Source organism: Mobula hypostoma, chromosome 4 (genome assembly GCF_963921235.1).
Source record: "Mobula hypostoma chromosome 4, sMobHyp1.1, whole genome shotgun sequence".
NCBI classification, from domain to species: domain Eukaryota; kingdom Metazoa; phylum Chordata; class Chondrichthyes; order Myliobatiformes; family Myliobatidae; genus Mobula; species Mobula hypostoma.
The window spans coordinates 92,719,664-92,738,502 of record NC_086100.1 but is presented as its reverse complement, the minus strand read 5'-3'; the positions used below and the strand labels follow the sequence as shown (position 1 = coordinate 92,738,502).

Below are 18,839 nucleotides of genomic sequence, written 5' to 3'. Positions count from 1 at the left end.
TCCTGACAAGAGAATTTAGAGAGCTAGGTAGAAAGCTGAGAAGCAGGACCTCCAGGATAGCAATTTCTCGATTGCTGTCTGTGCCTCGCGCACAGTGAGGGTGAAAACAGGATGATTTGGCAGATAAATGTGTGGCTGAGAAGCTGGTTCAGGGGGCAGGGCTTCAGGTTTTTGGATCATTGGGATCTCTTCTGGGGGAGGTATGACCTATTCAAAAGGGACAGGTTGCACCTGAACCCAAGGGGGACCAATATTCTAGCGGACAGGTTTGTTAGAGCTGTTGGGGAGGGTTTAAACTAATTTGGCGGGGGGGCGGGCGCAGGTGAGAACTAGAGTGAAGGGACAGATGGTAAAAAAGTAAAGGTAGCGTATGGTCAGACTGTCAGGAAGGGCAGGCAGGTGATCAGACTTAGTTGCATCCAACAGGCTGAGTTAGGGATGCAGAAACAGAATGGATAGCAAATATGGTACTCAAGGTGTTGTATCTAAATGCGCGAAGTATAAGAAATAAGGTGGACGATCTTGTTGCAGTATTACAGATTGCTAGGTATAATGTTGTGGCCATCGCTGAAATGTGGCTGAAGGATGGTTGTAGTTGAGAGTTGAATATCCAAGTTTACACGTTATATTGGAGGGATAGGAAGCTCGGTGTGGCTGTACTGGTAAAGAATGGCATCAAATTAGTAGAAAGATGTGGCATAGGATCGGAAGATGTTGAATCCTTGAGTGCTCAGTTAAGAAACTGCAAGGGTAAAATGACGTTGATGGCTGGGAGGTGGACCACATGTTACACCAGGAAATAGAAAAGGCAAGTCAAAAGGGCAATGGTAGTCATGGGAGATTTCAACATGCAAGTTTATTGGGAAAATCAGGTTGGTAATGGATCTCAATGGAGGTATTTTATTGAATGCCTAAGAGATGGTTTTTTAGAGAAGTTTGTCTTTGAGCCTACTAAGGGATCAGCTATACTGGATTGGGTGTTATGTAATGAACCAGAGGCGATTAGGGAGCTTAAGGTAAATTAACCCTTAGGAAGCAGTGATCATAATATGATTGTGTTCACCTTGAAATTTGATATGGAGAAAGTAAAGTCAAGAGAGGGAAGGGCAAGAGCAAGAGTTAGATGCTAGAGAGTACCCCCATGGATGCCCTGTTTGAGTACTGTTGTGGGGGGACATCCTACCTGGGGGAAGGAACAGTGGCCTTGCCTCTGGCATAGATTCTGGTCCTGTGGCTCAGAAGGGTAGGGAAAGGAAGAGGATGCCAGCAGTGATAGGGGACTCCATTGTTCGGGGGTCAGACAGGCGATTCTGTGGACACAGGAAAGAAACATGGATGGTAGTTTGCTTCCCAGGTGCTAGGGTCTGGGATGTTTCTGATCGCGTCCACAATATCCTGAGGTGGGAAGGAGAACAGCTAGAGGTTGTGGTACGTATTGGTACCAAAGACATAGGTAGGAAAAGGGAGGAGCAATAATCAGAAAGTCTCCAGGAGCAGCCATGTAACTACTAAGTGCTCTTAGTAGGTCTGTTGGACATGCTCAGAACGTGAGACAAATGGAATCCACTTTCTCTTCCTTCTCGCACTACAACATCAGGCACACAGCTAGTGAAGACTGATGCAAAATACTCATTTAGTTGTACCTTTAGGTCTTTCAGCTTTTTGAGGACCTTCTGTCTTGTAATAGGAACAGCACCCATTTTTTTTCCTTCACACACTACAACATCAGGCACATTGCTAGTGTCCTCCACAGTGAAGACTGATGCAAAATACTCATTTAGTTCATCAGCCATCCCCTTGTCCCCCATTATTATTTCACCTACCTCATTTTCTAGCGGTCCTATATCCACTATTATTTCTCTTTTATTTTTAACAGACTTGAAAACACTCTTACTATCCACTTTGATATTATTTGCTAGTTTGCTTTCATGTTTCATAGAAACATAGAAACATAGAAAATAGGTGCAGGAGTAGGCCATTCGGCCCTTCGAGCCTGCACCGCCATTTATTATGATCATGGCTGATCATCCAACTCAGAACCCAGCCTTCCCTCCATACCCCGTGACCCCTGTAGCCACAAGGGCCATATCTAACTTCCTTTTAAACATAGCTAATGAACTGGCCTCAACAGTTTGCTGTGGCAGAGAATTCCACAGATTCACCACTCTCTGTGTGAAGAAGTTTTTCCTAACCTCGGTCCTAAAAGGCTTTATACGTTTCAATCAGATCCCCCCTCAATAACACCACTTCCCTACTAACATGTATTTTGCTCAGTTCCTCCATCTCACTGGACCCTCTGTCCCTTACTATTTCTGGAAGATTATTTATGTCCTCCTTAGTGAAGACAGAACCAAAGTAATTATTCAATTGGTCTGCCATGTCCTTGCTCCCCATAATCAATTCACCTGTTTCTGTTTGCAGGGGACCTACATTTGTCTTTATCAGTCTTTTCCTTTTTACATATCTATAAAAGCTTTTACAGTCCGTTTTTATGTTCTCTGCCAGTTTTCTCTCATAATCTTTTTCATCTTTTCCTTTCTAATGATTTTTTTTCGTTGCTCTCTGTAGGTTTTTAAAAACTTCCCAATCCTCTATCTTTCCACTAATTTTGCTTTGCTGTGTGCCCTTTCTTTTGCTTTCACAATAGCTTTGACTTCCCTTGTCAGCCACAGTTGTACTATTTTATCATTTGAGTATTTTCTCATTTTTGAAATACATGTATCCAACACCTTCCTCATTTTTTTTCCAGAAACGCACGGCAATGCTGTTCTGCTGACATCCCTGCCAGCAGCTCCTTCCAATTTACTTTGGCCAACTCCTCTCTCACACCACTATAATTTCCCATACTCCACTGAAATCCCACTTATCTGTCTCCTGAGGCCCCGGTGTGACTACCTGCATATAGCTCCTCTCTATCACCTCCTCACTCTCCCTGACCAGATGAAGGTCATCGAGCTGCATTTCCAGTTCCCTAACCCGGTCCCTAAGGAGCTGCAGCTCGACGCACCTGGTGCAGATGTGGCCGTCTGGGAGGCTGGGAGTCTCCAGGACTGCCCACGTCTGGCACCGTACACAGAGCATGGGCCTCACACACGTACTTCCTGTATGTATTCTACACAGGCAACCTACCTCGCCTCGACACATTATCGCCAAAGCCCTCCTACTCTGTCTCCCTCTACACCTAACGCCTGCTCTATAAAGCTGTCTCCTTTTAAACTCTTCTCACTGTTCTAACTGGCTGACGCCCACACTCTTTACCACAAACTCAACCTGTGAATTAACCTCCTGGGAGTCTTGTACGAGGACTCCCAAGTCTCTTGCACCTCTGATGTTTGAATTTTCTTCCCATTTAGATAATAGTCTGCACTATTACCAAAATGCATTTCCCAACACTATATTCCATCTGCCACTTTTTTCCCATTCTTCCAATTTGTCTAAGTCCTATTGCATTTGCATTACTTCCTCAGTACTACCTTCTCCTCAACTTGTCTTCGCATCATCCACAAAATTTGCCACAATCATTATCCAAATCTTTGTCAAACATCGTAAAAAGTAGTGGTCTCAATTCTGACTCCTGAGGAGCACCACTAGTCACTGGCAACCAACCAGAAAAAGGCCCCCTTTCTTCCCATTCGCTGCTTTCTGCCAGTATCTTTCCTGTAACGCCATAGGATTTTATCCTGTTAAGCAGCCTCATGTGTGGCACCTTATCAATTGCCTTCTGAAAATCCAAGTAAATGACATCCACTGCCTCTCTTATTACCCTGCTTGTTACTTCCTTAAAGAACTCTAACAGATTTCTCAGGCAAGATTTCCCTTGACAGAAATCATGCTGACTTTGATTTATTTTATCATTAATCTCCAAGTACCCCGAAACATCATCCTTAATAATAGACTCCAACACTTTCCCAACCACTGAGGATAGCCTAACAGGCCTATAACATCCTTTCTTTTGCCTTCCTCCTTTCTTAAAGCACGGAGTGACATTTGCAAACTTCCAGTCTTCTGGGACCATGCCAGAATCAAGTGATTCTTGAAAAATCATGACCAATGCAACCTCTACCAGGGCTCTGGGATTTAGTCTATCTGATCCAGGTGACATCCACCTCAAGACCTTTGAGCACATTTTCCTTTGAAATAGCAATGACATTCACCCCTGCTCCCTGACACTCATGGACCTCTGGCACACTGCTAGTGTCTTCCATAGTAAAGACTGAAGCAAAGAACTTATTAAGTTCATCTGCCTTTTTTGTTCCCCTTTACTACCTTAACAGCATCATTTTCCTGTTGTTCAATATCAGTTCTCGCGCCCCCCCCCCTTCAAGACAATAGCTATACAGTGCCTGTTAAAAAGTGTTCATCCCTTAGAAGTTTACATGTTTTTGTCAGGGTGCTGGAGCAGGGATCCGATTGCAGACCCAGTACTGTGTACACAGTGATATTAATTGAGTAACAAATCCCGAGGTGCAAACAAAGTCAGCGTCAAAGTACAGGCAGAGTTTAAAACATCCAGAGAAATCCAAAAGAACAGAATCGGGAAACAGGTAGAGTTGATATTCAGACGGACAGAGTACAGATACGAATGCTGGAAAGGCTCAGCAAAATTCACTGGTATAATCTGGCAACAAACAGGTGAAAACACAGGACTAAAATGCACTGAGCAATAAACAGAGGCAGATGATAGGTGGAGCACAATGAGAGAGAAGTGGCAGCAAAACAGGTAATAATGAGAAACAGGTGAGAGGCAGAGTACACAGTAATACAGGGGCCGGAGTAGAGCAGGAGCAGGGACAGGAGCTCATGGGGCATGAAAACAAACGAGAGCACATGGCAATATAAAACCACAGACTGATGTCTAGGGGGAAAACACATAAAAAGACAAAGTTCAGCTGGAGGTACTGACAGTATCCCCCCCTTCTATGGACACCTCCTGGAATCACGGCAGGTAGAACTGAGTGCTGGTGATGAAAGTCCCTGATGAGAGAGGGTCCAGGATGTTACGGGCGGGGACCCAGGACCTCTCCTCCGGACCGTAGCCCTCCCAGTCCACAAGGTACTGGAGGCCACGGCCCCGGCGACCAATGTCCAGCAGTTGATACACCATGAAGGCCTCTGATCAATCGATGAGCCGTGGAGGAGGGGGGAGTTTGAGGACAGGACACAGGGGTTGGCTTACGAAAGGCTTGATGCAGAACACATGGAAGGTGGGATGAATGCAACAGAGAGTGGAGGGGAGCTTGAGATGGACGACAGCAGGGCTGATGACTTTAGCAATGGAAAAGGAGCCAATGAAGTGAGGAGCGAGCTTGCGGGAATCCACCTTGAGGAGCAGGTCTCAGGTTGAAAGACACACACCCTGTCCCAGGCGGTAACATGTGGCCTTGGAGCGATGGCAGTCAGCTTGACCTTGATCCTAGCAGAGGCACGGAAAAGGGCAGAGCGAATGTGCCTCCATGTCCGCTGACAATGGTGGAGGAATTCCTCGGCAGATGGAACACCAACCTCCTCCTCTGGGCTGGAAACAGTGGTAGCCAAGGCAGCGCTCGAAGGGGAACAGAATGGTGGATTAGGACGGATGAGAGTTTATGGCGTACTCGGCCTAGGGTAGCTGCTGACTCCACGCAAACGGGTTCTGGGAGACCAAACACCGCAATACTGTCTCTAGCTGTTGGTTGGCCCGCTCAGTATGGCCATTGGTCTGTGGGTGGAATCCTGAAGACAGACTCACCGAAGCACCCAGAAGATTACAGAATGCCCTCCAGAAGCTGGATGTGAATTGAGAGCCCCTGTCTGACACAACATCTACAGGTAAACCATGCAATTTAAAAACATGCAATACTAGTAATTTGGCTGTTTCTTTGACAGAAGGGAGTTTAGGTACAGGAATGAATTATACAGACTTGAAGAAATGATCAACTACTGTGAGAATGGCAGTGTTACCATCTGATGGGGGAAGACCAGTGACAAAATCCAGGGCAATGAGGGACCAGAGTCTCTTGGTGATAGACAGGGGTTGTAACCAACCAGCAGGTGACCGGTTAGAGTTCTTCCCTCGAGCACAGACTGAGCAGGCTGAGATGAAGTTGAGGATGTCATCTCCCATGGAGGGTCACCAGAACCGCCGACTGATGAAGGCCTGAGTACGCTTGATTCCAGTGTGACAGGATAACAAGGAAGAATGACCCCACTGCAATACCTGTGAGCAGACAGAGCTGGGAACAGAAACATGGTTAGTGGGGCATTGACCAGGGGCTGCCTTGCTTTGTTGAGCAGCTTGCACAATGGATTCAATGTCCCATTGCATTGCAACCACGAGACAGTAAGCACAGAGGATGAAATCGGGTACCTCAGGGGTTTCAGAGGAGGGAAATCTTCAGGAGAGGGAATCAAGTTTTCCATTTTTGGAACTGGGGCGGAAGGACAGAGTAAAATTGAAAATTGAGAAAAACAGGGACCAATGACAGGAGTTGAGATGCTTGGTAGTACGGATAAATTCCAGATTCTTGTGATCAGTCCAGACTAAGAATGGCACCTTGGCTCCCTCCAGCCAATGCCTCCACTCCTCCACAGCTAGCTTCACAGCCAGCAGCTGTCTGTTTCCAACATCGTAATTCTGCTCCGTGGGAGTGAGGCGGTTGGAGAAGAAGGCACAGGGGTTTACCTTCTCATCCTTGGCCGAGTGCTGATAGAGAACATCTCCTACACCAATGTCAGACGCATCCACCTCCACAATGAACTGATGGTCAGTGTCGGGTTGAATCAGGATGGGAGCAGAGATGAAACATTGCTTCATGTCAGAGAATGCTTTTTCAGCAGCAGGGGACCGGGAGAATCTGACAGCTGATGAGGTAAGAGCAGTGAGTGGTGCAGCCAGTGTACTGTAATTTCTGATGAAGCGGTGATAGAAGTTAACAAAGCCCAAGAAGTGTTGCAACTCCCGACGAGTCAAAGGTTGGAGGCCATTTGACTACTGCCTTGACCCTCTGTTGTCCATCTGAATGGAACTGCCTGAAATTATATACCCCAGGAAGGAGTCTGTATTGTGATGAAACTCACATTTCTCAGCCTTCACAAAGAGCTGGTTCTCCAGAAGGCGCTGGAGAATTCTGCAGATGCGAATTGGGTGTTCAGCAAGGGACTTAAAAAAAATCGAAATGTTGTTGAGATACTCAAAAACAAATTGGTTCAGCATGACCCTGAGAACGTCATTTACCAGGGCTTGGAAAATGTCGGGGGCATTGGTGAGACCAAATGGCATGACCAGATACTCGTAATGCCCTGATGTGGTGTTGAAGGTAGTCTTCCACTTGTTGCCTTCGTAGATGCAGACAAGATGGTAGGGATTATGGAGATTAAGTTTGGTGAAAACAGAGGCTCCTTGCAATAGCTCAAATGCCAAGGTCATGAACGGAAGAGGGTAATAGTTCTTAACAGTGACTTCATTCAGTCCCCGGTAATCAATGCATGGATGTAAGGAGCCATCCTTCTCTTCAACAAAGAAAAACCCAGCACCAGCAGGGGAGGAAGATGGCCAAATGATGCCTGCAGCCAGAGACTCTTGAATGTACTTACTCAGGACTTCTGTTTCAGGTATGGACAGGACATGCAGACGGCCCCTTGGGGGAGATGTGCCAGGCAAGAGGTCAATGGCACAATCAGATGGACAATGAGGCGGTAAGGAAGTGGCTCAGGACTTGCTAAACACAGCTTTGAAGTCCATGTATTCAGGAGGGATGGCACTAAGGTCTGGAAATTCCTCGGGGGGATCTGGGCTTGGAGACTAGCGGATCTGAGCATGGTGGAGGCAGTGGGAGTGATAGATTGGGCTCCAGCTTACAATCTTGTGACTGAGCCAGTCAATGTGGGGGTTGTATTTAACTAACCAGGGATGGCCCAGGACAATGGGAGCTTGAGGAGAGTCAATAACATAAAGGGTTAACTGTTCATGATGGTTGCCGTATAAACTGAGACTCACTGGGGCCGCGACATGGGTGATGTTAGCCGGTCTCTGACCATTCAAGGCATTGGCCACCAGTGGTGCCTGGAGAGCAGACGTGGGTAATCCCCACTGGGCAGCCAAGCCAGAGTTAATAAAACACACCTCCGCACCAGAATTGACCAAGGCAGAAGCCCACTCCAGAGAAGCAGATATGAGAGTGAGTGGCATCGAAGAGAGCCAGACATGAGTCATGCTCACCAGTGTTCCTCATCCTACTGGTGAGCGCTTGGCTTTTACTGGGCAGGTGGCAATGATGTGGTCTGGTTGCCCACAGTACAGACAGGAACGGGTGCTTTGTCTTTCAGTCGGCGTCAGGCAGGTACAGTCAACCTGCTTCGGGCTCTGGAACAGGAATTGTAGATGGGGGCAAACGGCAAGGCAATGTAGGATGGCGATGAGCTTGGAACTCACCTGGTGCCCCCAGGGACCCTCTGGAACCCCTCCCTCTGTGGCGCTGCTGACGGCAAACATCAATACAGATGGCCAAATCCACCAGGGCTTCAAAGGTGGCAGGAAGGTCCTGGGTGACCAGCTCATCTTTGATGTCTTCAGAGAGGCCGTTCAGGAAGGTGTCGTACTGTGCCTCTGCGTTCCAGCTGCTGGAGGTGGCTAGGGTCCGGAACTCTAAGGCGTAATCTGGCACAGATTGGCGCCCCTGATGTGTGTGCAGCATTTCACGGGCAGCCTCTCTCCCATGTTTGGAGCGATCAAACACTTTTCTCATCTCCTCAGAAAACAACTTCACCGTGCCCCAGTTGTATTCCTCTACTTAGTTGCTACCGGATCTGCTGAGATTCTCCAGCACTTTGTATATATTGCTATCTACTTCCAGCATCTGCAGAATCTCTTGTATCGGCATTTCTAAATGGGTTGGACATTTGTCATTTGACACATGGAACGCCCATTCATATTGAGTACACTGTTTGTGGGAGCTTGTTGCGTTAAAGTAGCTACTGAGTTTTCTTCATAGAAACACTCACATTTTGGCGGCATGTGACGTGCAGCGGGCGCTTGCAGACACTTTTATCACCACCTTGTCTGCCCTGACTCATCAGCGCTTTAAAATTTTTCGTCGCTGACCCAATGAAATGCGCAGGCGTAAGGGTTCTCAAAATCGCGCATGCGCTCAGTAGACAAAAGGCTCTGGAGGACCGACGGCAGGTAGGAGAGGGGCTCCGGGCTGGGATTCATTAGCACCAGGGTCCGAATCCCGATTGAGGTACAATTGCTGTGACCTCGGAAATACCGTTGCCCTGAACCCTGGGACATTTTCCGATCTTTGCGCGTCTCTCAACTCCACGATCCGTACCCGAGCCCCGGGCTTTCTGCTGATCAGCGAAGGTGCTGGCACCATTTCTTTGACGCATGCGCACCTTGGGACCTTGATGGCTTCTCGTTTGTGGGGTTTTCTGTTTGTAAAGACAGCAAGTGCTTTCCCCACCAGTCCGTAAGGCGTGCAGAATGGATCTCTCAAAAGCTGCCGAACTAAGCTATCTCTATCCAAAGATTAGGAACTCAGAACAAAAATATAGTTCGGAATTTAATAAGGATGATGAGACTACCCTCCAATCAATGTAAATGTCAGGTAGTGCTGCAGGGAAGAAAAGAACAAAATCCTTCCATCAGCTTTAGTCCTTGAGAAAATTACCTTTAAGACCATACGAGCAGAATTAGGCCATTCAGCGCTACAGGCCTGCTCCGCCATTCCATCATGGCTGATCCCGAATCCCATTCAACCCCACACCTGTTTTCTTGCCATATCCTTTGATGACCTGACCGATTAGGAAGCTATCAACTTTTGCCTTAAATGTACCCACGGTCTTGGCCTCCACTGCAGTCTCTGCAGAGCATTCCACAGATTTACTATTCTCTGGCTAAAAAAATTCCTCCTTTACCTCTGTTCTAAAGTGTCACCCCTCAATTTTGAGGCTGTGCCCTCTAGTTCTGGATACCCCCCACCAGAGGAAACATCCACCCTATACATTGCTTTCAAGATTCAGTAGGTTTCAATGAGATTTCCCCCCCCCCCGGCCCGCAGACTTCTAAATTCCAGTGAGTACAGGCCCAAAGCTGGCAAACGCTCATCATATGTTAACGCCCTCATTCCCAGAATCATCCTCATGAACCTCCGCTGAATTTTTGCCAACAGTGATCAACCCGATGTAATGAAACAAGTACCACAATTGATTCTTTTCTACCTTTATTAGTAGCAAGCTACGAGAGAGAACCTTCCTTCTGCACTCACAGGGAGTCAGCTACAGAAATCCCTCTGTCTAAGCACAGAGGTACAGAGTTTTTTATACTATCTTTGTCACGAAAGCCTAGCAACAGTGATAATCCGAGACAAAGGCCACTTAATCACCTAAAACGTACTTGACAAAGAATACTTAATCACATCAGGCGGAGGTAAACAGAGAACAGAGTATAATTAATTCTCACATCCTACATGTCAGCATTTACATGTTAGCAGGACAGATTGACCCTTTAACATCTCAATACAAAAGAACAGTCAGATCAATAGACATAAACTCGAGGAATTCTGCAGATGCTGGAAATTGAAGCAACACACATCAAAGTTGCTGGTGAACGCAGCAGGCCAGGCAGCATCTCTAGGAAGAGGTACAGTTGACGTTTCGGCTGGGACCCCCTAGTCTTGACAAAGGGTTCCGGCCCGAAATGTCGACTGTATCTCTTGTGGGTTTTTTTGTGAGTTTTTAATCCTTATCTCCATTCAAAAAACAGCTGCTCAAGTACACTGCAGCCATTCTCAAACCAGAATACACAGTCACAACCTTAACCATTATTTACAGGAATCTGAGAATCCCCTTAAAACTTTATCACTTTGTTCCACTTCCTCTTGTTCTGAACCATGAGAACATGTTTTGTCCATTCTTTCTGAGTACATAATGATATCAAACACCTTTGTCCTGAGCAACAAATGACCTGTAGCTTTCACTTCACAGAAGTGCCGCACCCCAATGAGAAAGACTACTGCATATTCATTGTTCACCATTGTCAATCACCTGGAGGAGGAGGGATCAGAGTAGGAAGTCTCCAGGAGCAGTCACGTAATACCATGTGCTGTGTAGAGCAGCAACCAATCAGAGATCGGAAGTGGGAGAAGACAGCTCACTTAGGTTCGCCGATTGAGTAGAAAAGGCATTAATTCATGGCAGTTTGGTGCTTTGAGCAGCGGACAATCAGCGTTCAGGATTGATTGGCAAGAAGAAATTAAAATAAGGCAGGGGGAAGTGAGCAACCACTGTCGGAGTGGCCAGTATTAAAGTGGGAATTTTGAGACGTTATCTCATTGGCTTCAGTGAGGAGAAGCTTCAGTCAGAGAAGGCAAAAAATCTGTTTGTATTTTATTGTTGGGCAGCATCTCTAGGAAGAGGTACAGTTGACGTTTCGGGCTGAGACCCTTCGTCAGGACTAACTCATCCTGACGAAGGGTCTCTGCCCGAAATGTCGACTGTACCTATTCCTAGAGATGCTGCCTGGCCTGCTGCGTTCACCAGCAACTTTGATGTGTGTTGCTTGAATTTCCAGCATCTGCAGAATTCCTCGTGTTTGCCCAGTTTATTGTTTTTCCTTCTTTATCTTTGCTCAGTTAGAGCAGTAGGGATGCCAGGCAGGATAGTCGAATGCTGCTCTTGTGGGATGTGGGAAAGGAGGGAGACTTCTGGTATCCCTAACAATTTCAGCTGCTAGAAGTGCATCCAGCTACAGATTCTAACACTCTGTGCTAAGGAGTTTGAGCTGGAACTGGATGAACTCCAGATCACTTGGGAGGCTAAGGGGTGATAGAACGCAGGAGACTGTGTGCCAGTCAAGAAGGGAAAAAAGGTTGAACAGCCAGTGCAGAGTACCACTGTGGCTAACCCATCTAAAACAGGTAGACCATTTTGAATACTGTTGAGGGGATGACCTAGCAGAAGAAATCGGTCAAATCTCTGGCACTGAGTCTGGCCCTATGGCTCAGAAGGGAAGGGGCAAGAAGAATGAACTCTGGTAATAGGGGATTTATTGGAGAAACTGAAAAGTACTGTGGACAATAACAAATTTCCCGGATGGCACGTGCTTACCAGGTGCAAGGGTCTGGGACATTTCAGATCGAGTCTTCAGCATTCTTAAGTGGGAGAATGAACAGCCAGAGGTCATGGTCCATGTAGGTACCAATGACATAGGTAAGAAGAGTGACGAGGTTCTTCAAAGGAGCTAGGTAAAAGGGCTGGATGGGATTGAGTTTGTCAATCCTTAATCAGTATAGAAGTCCCAGTGAGAGAGTGTGCGATACCTATCTGCTATTAGTACGTGAGGCAGGTCAGGTGACAGAAGTTTGTGTAGGATAATATTTTGCATCTAGTGATAACATTAGTTTCAAAGTAAAAATGTGAAGAGACAGGTCTGGTCTGTGGGTTGAGACTCTGAATTGGATAATGGTCAGTTTTGATGGATTCAGAAAGGGTCAGGCCAGCATGGATTGGGACAGCTATTTTCTAGCAAAATGTGAGTGAGTGAGTGAGTGAGAGACCTTTAAAAGTGAAAGTTTGAGAGTACAAAGCTTGTATGTGCCTGTCAGAATAAAAGGTAAAGAGAATAGGTGTAGGAGATATTTGCTAAGAGAAAAAAGGAGGTGCGAGGCAGATATAGGCAGGTAGGCACAAATGAGGTGCTTACGGAGTATAAGAAATGGGAGAGAGCACTTAAGAATAGAAATGAGTAAGGCTAAAAGGAGGCATGAGGTTGCCCCAACAGACAACGTGAAGGAGAATCTCAAGGAATTTTATAGATATGGACAGCAAAAGGATTGCAAGGTGCAAAATTGGTCCTCTGGAAGATGAATGGTAATCAATGTGCAGGGCGGAATGAGATAGAGATCTTGAAATAATTTTTTTACATCTGTACTTACTCAGGAAATGGACACAGAGTCTACAGAAAGCTGTATCAAATTCATGGACCCTATACAGATTGCAGAGGAGGAGATGTTTGCTGCCTTAAGTCTAATTAGGGTGGATAAATAAGCAGGGAGTGATAAGGTGTTCCCTCGGACCCTGCAGAGGTCATGCAGAAATCGCTGGTGCCTAACCAAAGATAGTTAAATCATCCTTATGTTGCTCTGCTGTTTAAGAAAGGCTCTAAAATAAACCAGGAAACTTCAGGCCGATGAGCCTGACATCAGTAGTGGGAAAGTTATTGGAAGGTATTCTAAGGCACCGGATATATGAGTATTTGGATAGACGAGGACTGATTAAAGATACTCAGCATGGCTTTTGGCATGGTAGGTTGGTCTAACCAATTTTACAGAGTGTTTAAAGGAAGTTACCAGGAAAGTAATGAAGGCAAGGCAGTAGACTTTAGTTATGCGCTTGACAAGATCCCAATTTGTAGGTTGGTCAAGAAGGTTCAGTCACTTGACATTCAAAATGAGGTAGTAAACTGTATTCGACATTGGCTTTGTGGGAGAAGTCTTGCCTCTCTGACTGGAATCCTGTGACTAGTGGATTGCTGCAGGAATCGATGCTGGGTCTGTTGTTGTTTGTCATCTATATCAATGGATGATAATGTGGTTAACTGGATCAGCAAATTTGTGGATGACTCCAAGATTGTATGTGTAGCAGACATTAAGGAAGACTATCATGGCTTGCAGTGGGATCTGAACCAGCTTGAAAAATAGCAGATGCAATTTAATGCAGACAAGTGCAAGGTAGGACCAATCAAGTCTTGCACAGTGATTGGCAGGGCACTGAGTTGTGCAGTAGAAGTAAAGGATCAGTGAAACATGGTCCATAATCCACTGAAAGTGGCTTCACAGGTAGTAGATTGGGTTGTGAAGAAAGATTTTAGCACATTAGCTTTCATAAATAAAAGTACTGAGTACAAGCGATGGGATGTTATGTTAAAGTTGTATAAGACATTAATGAGGTCTAGATTTGGTCGCCTACCGAGAGGAAAGATTTGAATAAGATTAAAAGTGTACAGGGAAAATTGACAAGGATGTTGACAGGTCTGGAGGATCTCAGTTATGAAAAAAGTTTGAATAGGATAAGACATTATTCCTTGGAGCATAGAAGATTAAGGGGAGATTTGACAGAGATAAACAAAATCATGATGGATATAGATTGGATAAATGCAAGCAGACTTTTTCCACTGAGGTAGGGTGGGACTACGACTGGAAGTCAGAGTTTAAGGATGAAAGGTGAGAACATGAGGGGAAACTTCTCCACTCAGAGGGTCATGAGAGTGTGGAATGAGTTGCCAGTACAAGTGGTTTATGTGAACTTGATTTCAATGTTGTTAAGGGTATGGTGGGCTCTGGTTCAGCTGCATGTCTGTGGAAGTAGGCTGTTTAAATGGTTTGGCATGAACTAGATGGACCAAAGGGCCTGTTTCTGTGCTGTACTTTTCTATGACTTTGACCAAAGCTTGAAATAATACTAATGTTCACTCTGATTTTTGTTTTAACTGCTGTGCAGATCAACCATTGGTCTGAGCGGAAAAGTTTTACGTCTTGAAAACTGTGTAGCACTTTAAATAAATATATAAAAGAAAATTCCATCTGCAGCAACAAAGACTATTTGTGTGAGAGCCCTTCAGTTACTATGCAGCCGTGCACCAGTGCAGCTTAGAGTAACAGTGAATAATCTTAATGGAGAGAGTCAAACTGAGCCAAATGACAGATTGAAGATGGGCAGAGATGTCCCAACTGATACAGACAGGAAGACTATCAAATAATTTGATGGTAAGTCCAGATGCTTCCACTATGCCCAGTTATAAGATGGTTTATTTCTCCAACTTGGGTTGAACCTTACTGTGATGTCAGAGCATACCTTGGTGATCTAAAATCATCTGAAATGTTGTCCTTCACCCACTGATGTTTTTGTAAATCTTTTTACAGGTTAGAAACTGCAAAGAATTTGTGTACGGGAATCTCAAACATAACACATCAGCTTTGCTGTCTCTGTCCACACATTTGAGGAGTGAGCAGATCTTTCCTCTGTAACACCAATGTATATCTGTAGTTGTTCTTTGGAGATGAAGAAGTTTCTCGTCCGAGCTGGAAATGTGCTTTGTGTCTGAAATGCAGTTTTGTGTTGTAACTCAGTAAAATCCACTAGGACCGGGGCGCTGAGAACACACTAGCACTTGTTCACTAGAGATCAGTTCTTCAACTGCATTGATTGTGCAAAGGATTCACTCACTCATCCCACCTGCTCAACTCTGGAAAGGAATTCACTCATTCATCTAACCTACTGTCACGCTAGTTAGTCCGCACTGTGAAGAGACTGTTGATTTGCTCAGACTGGGAAGGAATTCACTCTCATCCCACCTGCGACACACCAGCAAGTTCACAAGGCCATTCAGCTGCAGATTATGGAAAGGCATTTACTTGGTCATTACATCTGAAGGTATTATAGCAGGTTCACCTGGGGAGAGGCTGTTCACCTGCTCAGACTGTGGAAGGAATTCATTCAGTCGTGTAATCTAATGGCACACCAGCGAGTTCACACTGGGGAGAGTCCATTCACCTGCTCAGACTGTGGGAAGGGCTTCACTCAGCCATCTCAACTGAAAGTACATCAGCGAGTTCACACTGGGGAGAGACCATTCACCTGCTCAGACTGTGGGAGGGGATTCACTCAGTTGTGTAATCTATTGCAGCACCAGTCAGTTCACACTGGGGAATGGCCATTCACCTGCTCAGAATGTGGGAAGGGATTCACTTGTTCATCCCACCTACAGACACATCAGCGAGTTCACACTGGGGAGAGGCCATTCACCTGCTCAGATTGTGGGAAGAGATTCACTCAGTTGCCTAACCTATTGGCACACCAGTCAGTTCACACTGGGGAGTGGCCATTTACCTGCTCAGAATGCGGGAAGGGATTCACTTGTTCATCCCACCTACAGACACATCAGCGAGTTCATACTGGGGAGAGGCCGTTCACCTGTTCAGATTGTGGGAAGAAATTCACTCAGTTGCCTAACCTATTGGCACACCAGTCGGTACACACTGGAGAGAGGCCATTCACCTGCTCAGAATGTGGGAAGGGGTTCACTTATTCATCCCACCTACAGACGCATCAGCGAGTTCACACTGGGGAGAGGCCGTTCACCTGCTCGGAATGTGGAAAGAGGTTCACTCAGTCATCCAACCTTGTGGCTCACTACCGAGTTCACACTGGGGAGAAGCTGAAATAAGCTTCATGCTGAATATTTAACCATCACAGTTGCTGAATCCAGAGGCAAGTTTTAAAGTGACTGTTGGTGTCGAACCCTGCAATTATTGTTGCTGCTCATGACACCCAGTTCTGCACCCTGGTCACTGGGCTTGGGAGGAGTTTCTTCTGATAATGTCCATCTTTATTGGGACTGGAGTTTAATATTCTGGATCTGTGACAAATAAATCAGTTCTCACTGTTTTAAGTTCTGTCTCGGGTTCTTAGTAACACACCCAGTGTCTAGCTAGGAGTCAACTCAGCCCAGCTGGTCCCTGGCAGTGTTTCGGTTCCACAACAGTCCTTTTAAATCCATCCCTGCTGTTCACCTCTCCCTCTCTCTGAGGCAATGGGTTCCAAACAGAAGTTTCCCCAGAATTTCCTGCATGACTTTCTACAGACTGAATAAGAAGACGAGCTGACTGCAGTTGTGTGGACATGTTCTCTGAATCAAGGAGGAATGACATTGGGAGTTAACCTACTTATTCACTGCTCATTTCGACATGCATCAATTTCACTGCTTCTAAAGTGCTGTGTCTCACGCTGCTGCGTTGTTAGAAGACACCACTGTCCTCTAAAGTCTGAAAGCGGAATGGAGAGCCATCAGTCGGATGTTCAATGGAACAGGGTCTGAAACCAGAGATGGGTCAGCAGAGGGCAGAATTTGGGGCTCTGGGCAGTGGTGGGGGTAAGAGCATATGATTAGGAACAGGGAATCACTGGGGGGTGCAATATTTGTAAGCTGATTAGATTGACTTTCGTGACACAAACAATGCCTGTTGTGAGGCATTCCATCGGTCGAGGAATTAGTGTGTTTGGAATGGGTTTATCTGGTATAGGTCATGCTTGTTAATGATATTTCATATCTGGATGGTTATTATTGATCTATCAACAATAATGTATTAGTTGCATATAATTTATAAAGTAGGACTCTAGAACTAGATTAGGCTTGCATTTTTAGTAAGGCATTCGTATCTTTTATGAGATTGTATCTTAAAGCAAGATTTTGGCAAATGATATTTGCCACTTGATTGTGTCTGTGAAAGTACTCAGATTGAGTTAAACTTTTTCAGGATCCTGTATTGTGTTGGATTCTCTCCGGTTTCTCTTGGCATTGTCTGCACGTATTGTCTTGAATTTGTTGGTATTTTATTATGCATTTTTGATACCTTTTTGTGTTAACCACCTGGTGTATTTCCACAAAGAACTCCTCTTTTCTGGGAAGAGGCTGTAACTCTGATCCAAGCATTTGATGCTTCCTTGTCAACATCTCTTCGTTATCTCTTCGTTAACTTTCCTTCTCTCATGATAATTTATTCATTTTTCTGGATTGTATTTTCATTTAAGTTTATTGCTGTGTATTTATCAGAATTGTATATGCTGGCATGGAGTGCTGAATCCTGCTTTTGTTGATGAAAATATATCCTTAAAATTACACAATTTATATATTACACAAATCTGACTGTTGTGTAAATTTTTTGGTGGTGTCTGTTATTCCTCTTACTCCTTCTGTCCCAGGTGGTGTTAATCTTAGTGTTTTTGAGTGCAGCAACACACATCAAAGTTGCAGGTGAACGCAGCAGGCCAGGCAGCATCTCTAGGAAGAGGTACAGTCGACATTCCGGGCCAAGACCCTTCGTCCTGACGTTATGTTATTTGTGTTCAAGCGAATGTTACACATGTGTTTTTTAGTACAATTTAAATTACATCATAATTAAGGGATTGTGATATGGATGATGCAGAGATTAAGGTTTAGTGTAATAAAAAACAAGTATCCAGTTGCAATGCTTGTGTATTGAGTAGTGCTTCTGTTGGTGTAGTAATGACACTTCAGTTAGAGCTTTGAATCTTGTGAAAGCTCTGGGAACAGTTACACTGATTGATCACAGTTTGAATGAATCAGTTGGCAAATACTTTGTGCTAATCCAGACCTCCAGTGATGTGACTGAACTCACTCTGCCTGATGTATAAATAATATATTAATGCATAATTAATTCGAAGAAGGAAGTCTGAGAATTGGAGCGGGAGTGCAGAGGAAGCCATTTTTGAATTTTTCGGTTTTTTTTCCATCGGCGTTCAGAGAGGCGGAACTGTGCAGGCGTGTGACGTCGGGCAGTGAAGCGCGGAAGATTTAAAAGGAACAGAGCCTCATACAGTGGGCGGCGGGGTGAGCCATGCGCAGAGTGAAGGCTTCAGGGCTTCGGCTCAACGGGATTAGGGGGAAATGGGCGCGGCGAGGAAGGTTTGGTATTCATTTTCTGTTGTTATTTGAGGAGAGGGGCAGTATGAGTATCAGGGCAGTTTATTGTTCTCGGTGCCGGATGTGGGAGGCCGTGGAGTCTCCAAGCCTCCCGGACGTCCACATCTGCGCCAGGTGCGCCGAGATGCAGCTCCTAAGGGACCGTGTTAGGGAACTGGAGCTGCAGCTCGATGACCTTCATCTGGTCGGGGGGAGTGAGGAGTTGATAGAGAGGATTTACAGGCAGGTGGTCACCGGGGCCACGGGATGCAGACAAGTGGGTCACGGTTAGGAGGGGGAAGGGGAAGAGTCAGGTAATAGAGAGTACCCTGGTGGCTGTGCCCCTTGACAATAGGTACTCCTGTTTGAGTACTGTTGGGGG

At 45.6% G+C, this 18,839-nt stretch overlaps 1 protein-coding gene across 1 annotated transcript in view; it reads left to right on the top strand.

The window, feature by feature from the left end:
* LOC134345463 (gastrula zinc finger protein XlCGF26.1-like) overlaps positions 1–18,493 on the top strand; it is a 41,536-nt gene extending 23,043 nt beyond the window's left edge. The window contains exon 3 of the mRNA XM_063046161.1: positions 15,476–18,493. Within this exon, the coding sequence (XP_062902231.1) occupies positions 15,476–16,201 (726 nt within the window). The 3' untranslated portion in view covers positions 16,202–18,493. The remainder of the gene's footprint in view (positions 1–15,475) is intronic.
* The last annotated feature ends 346 nt before the right edge of the window (positions 18,494–18,839 follow it).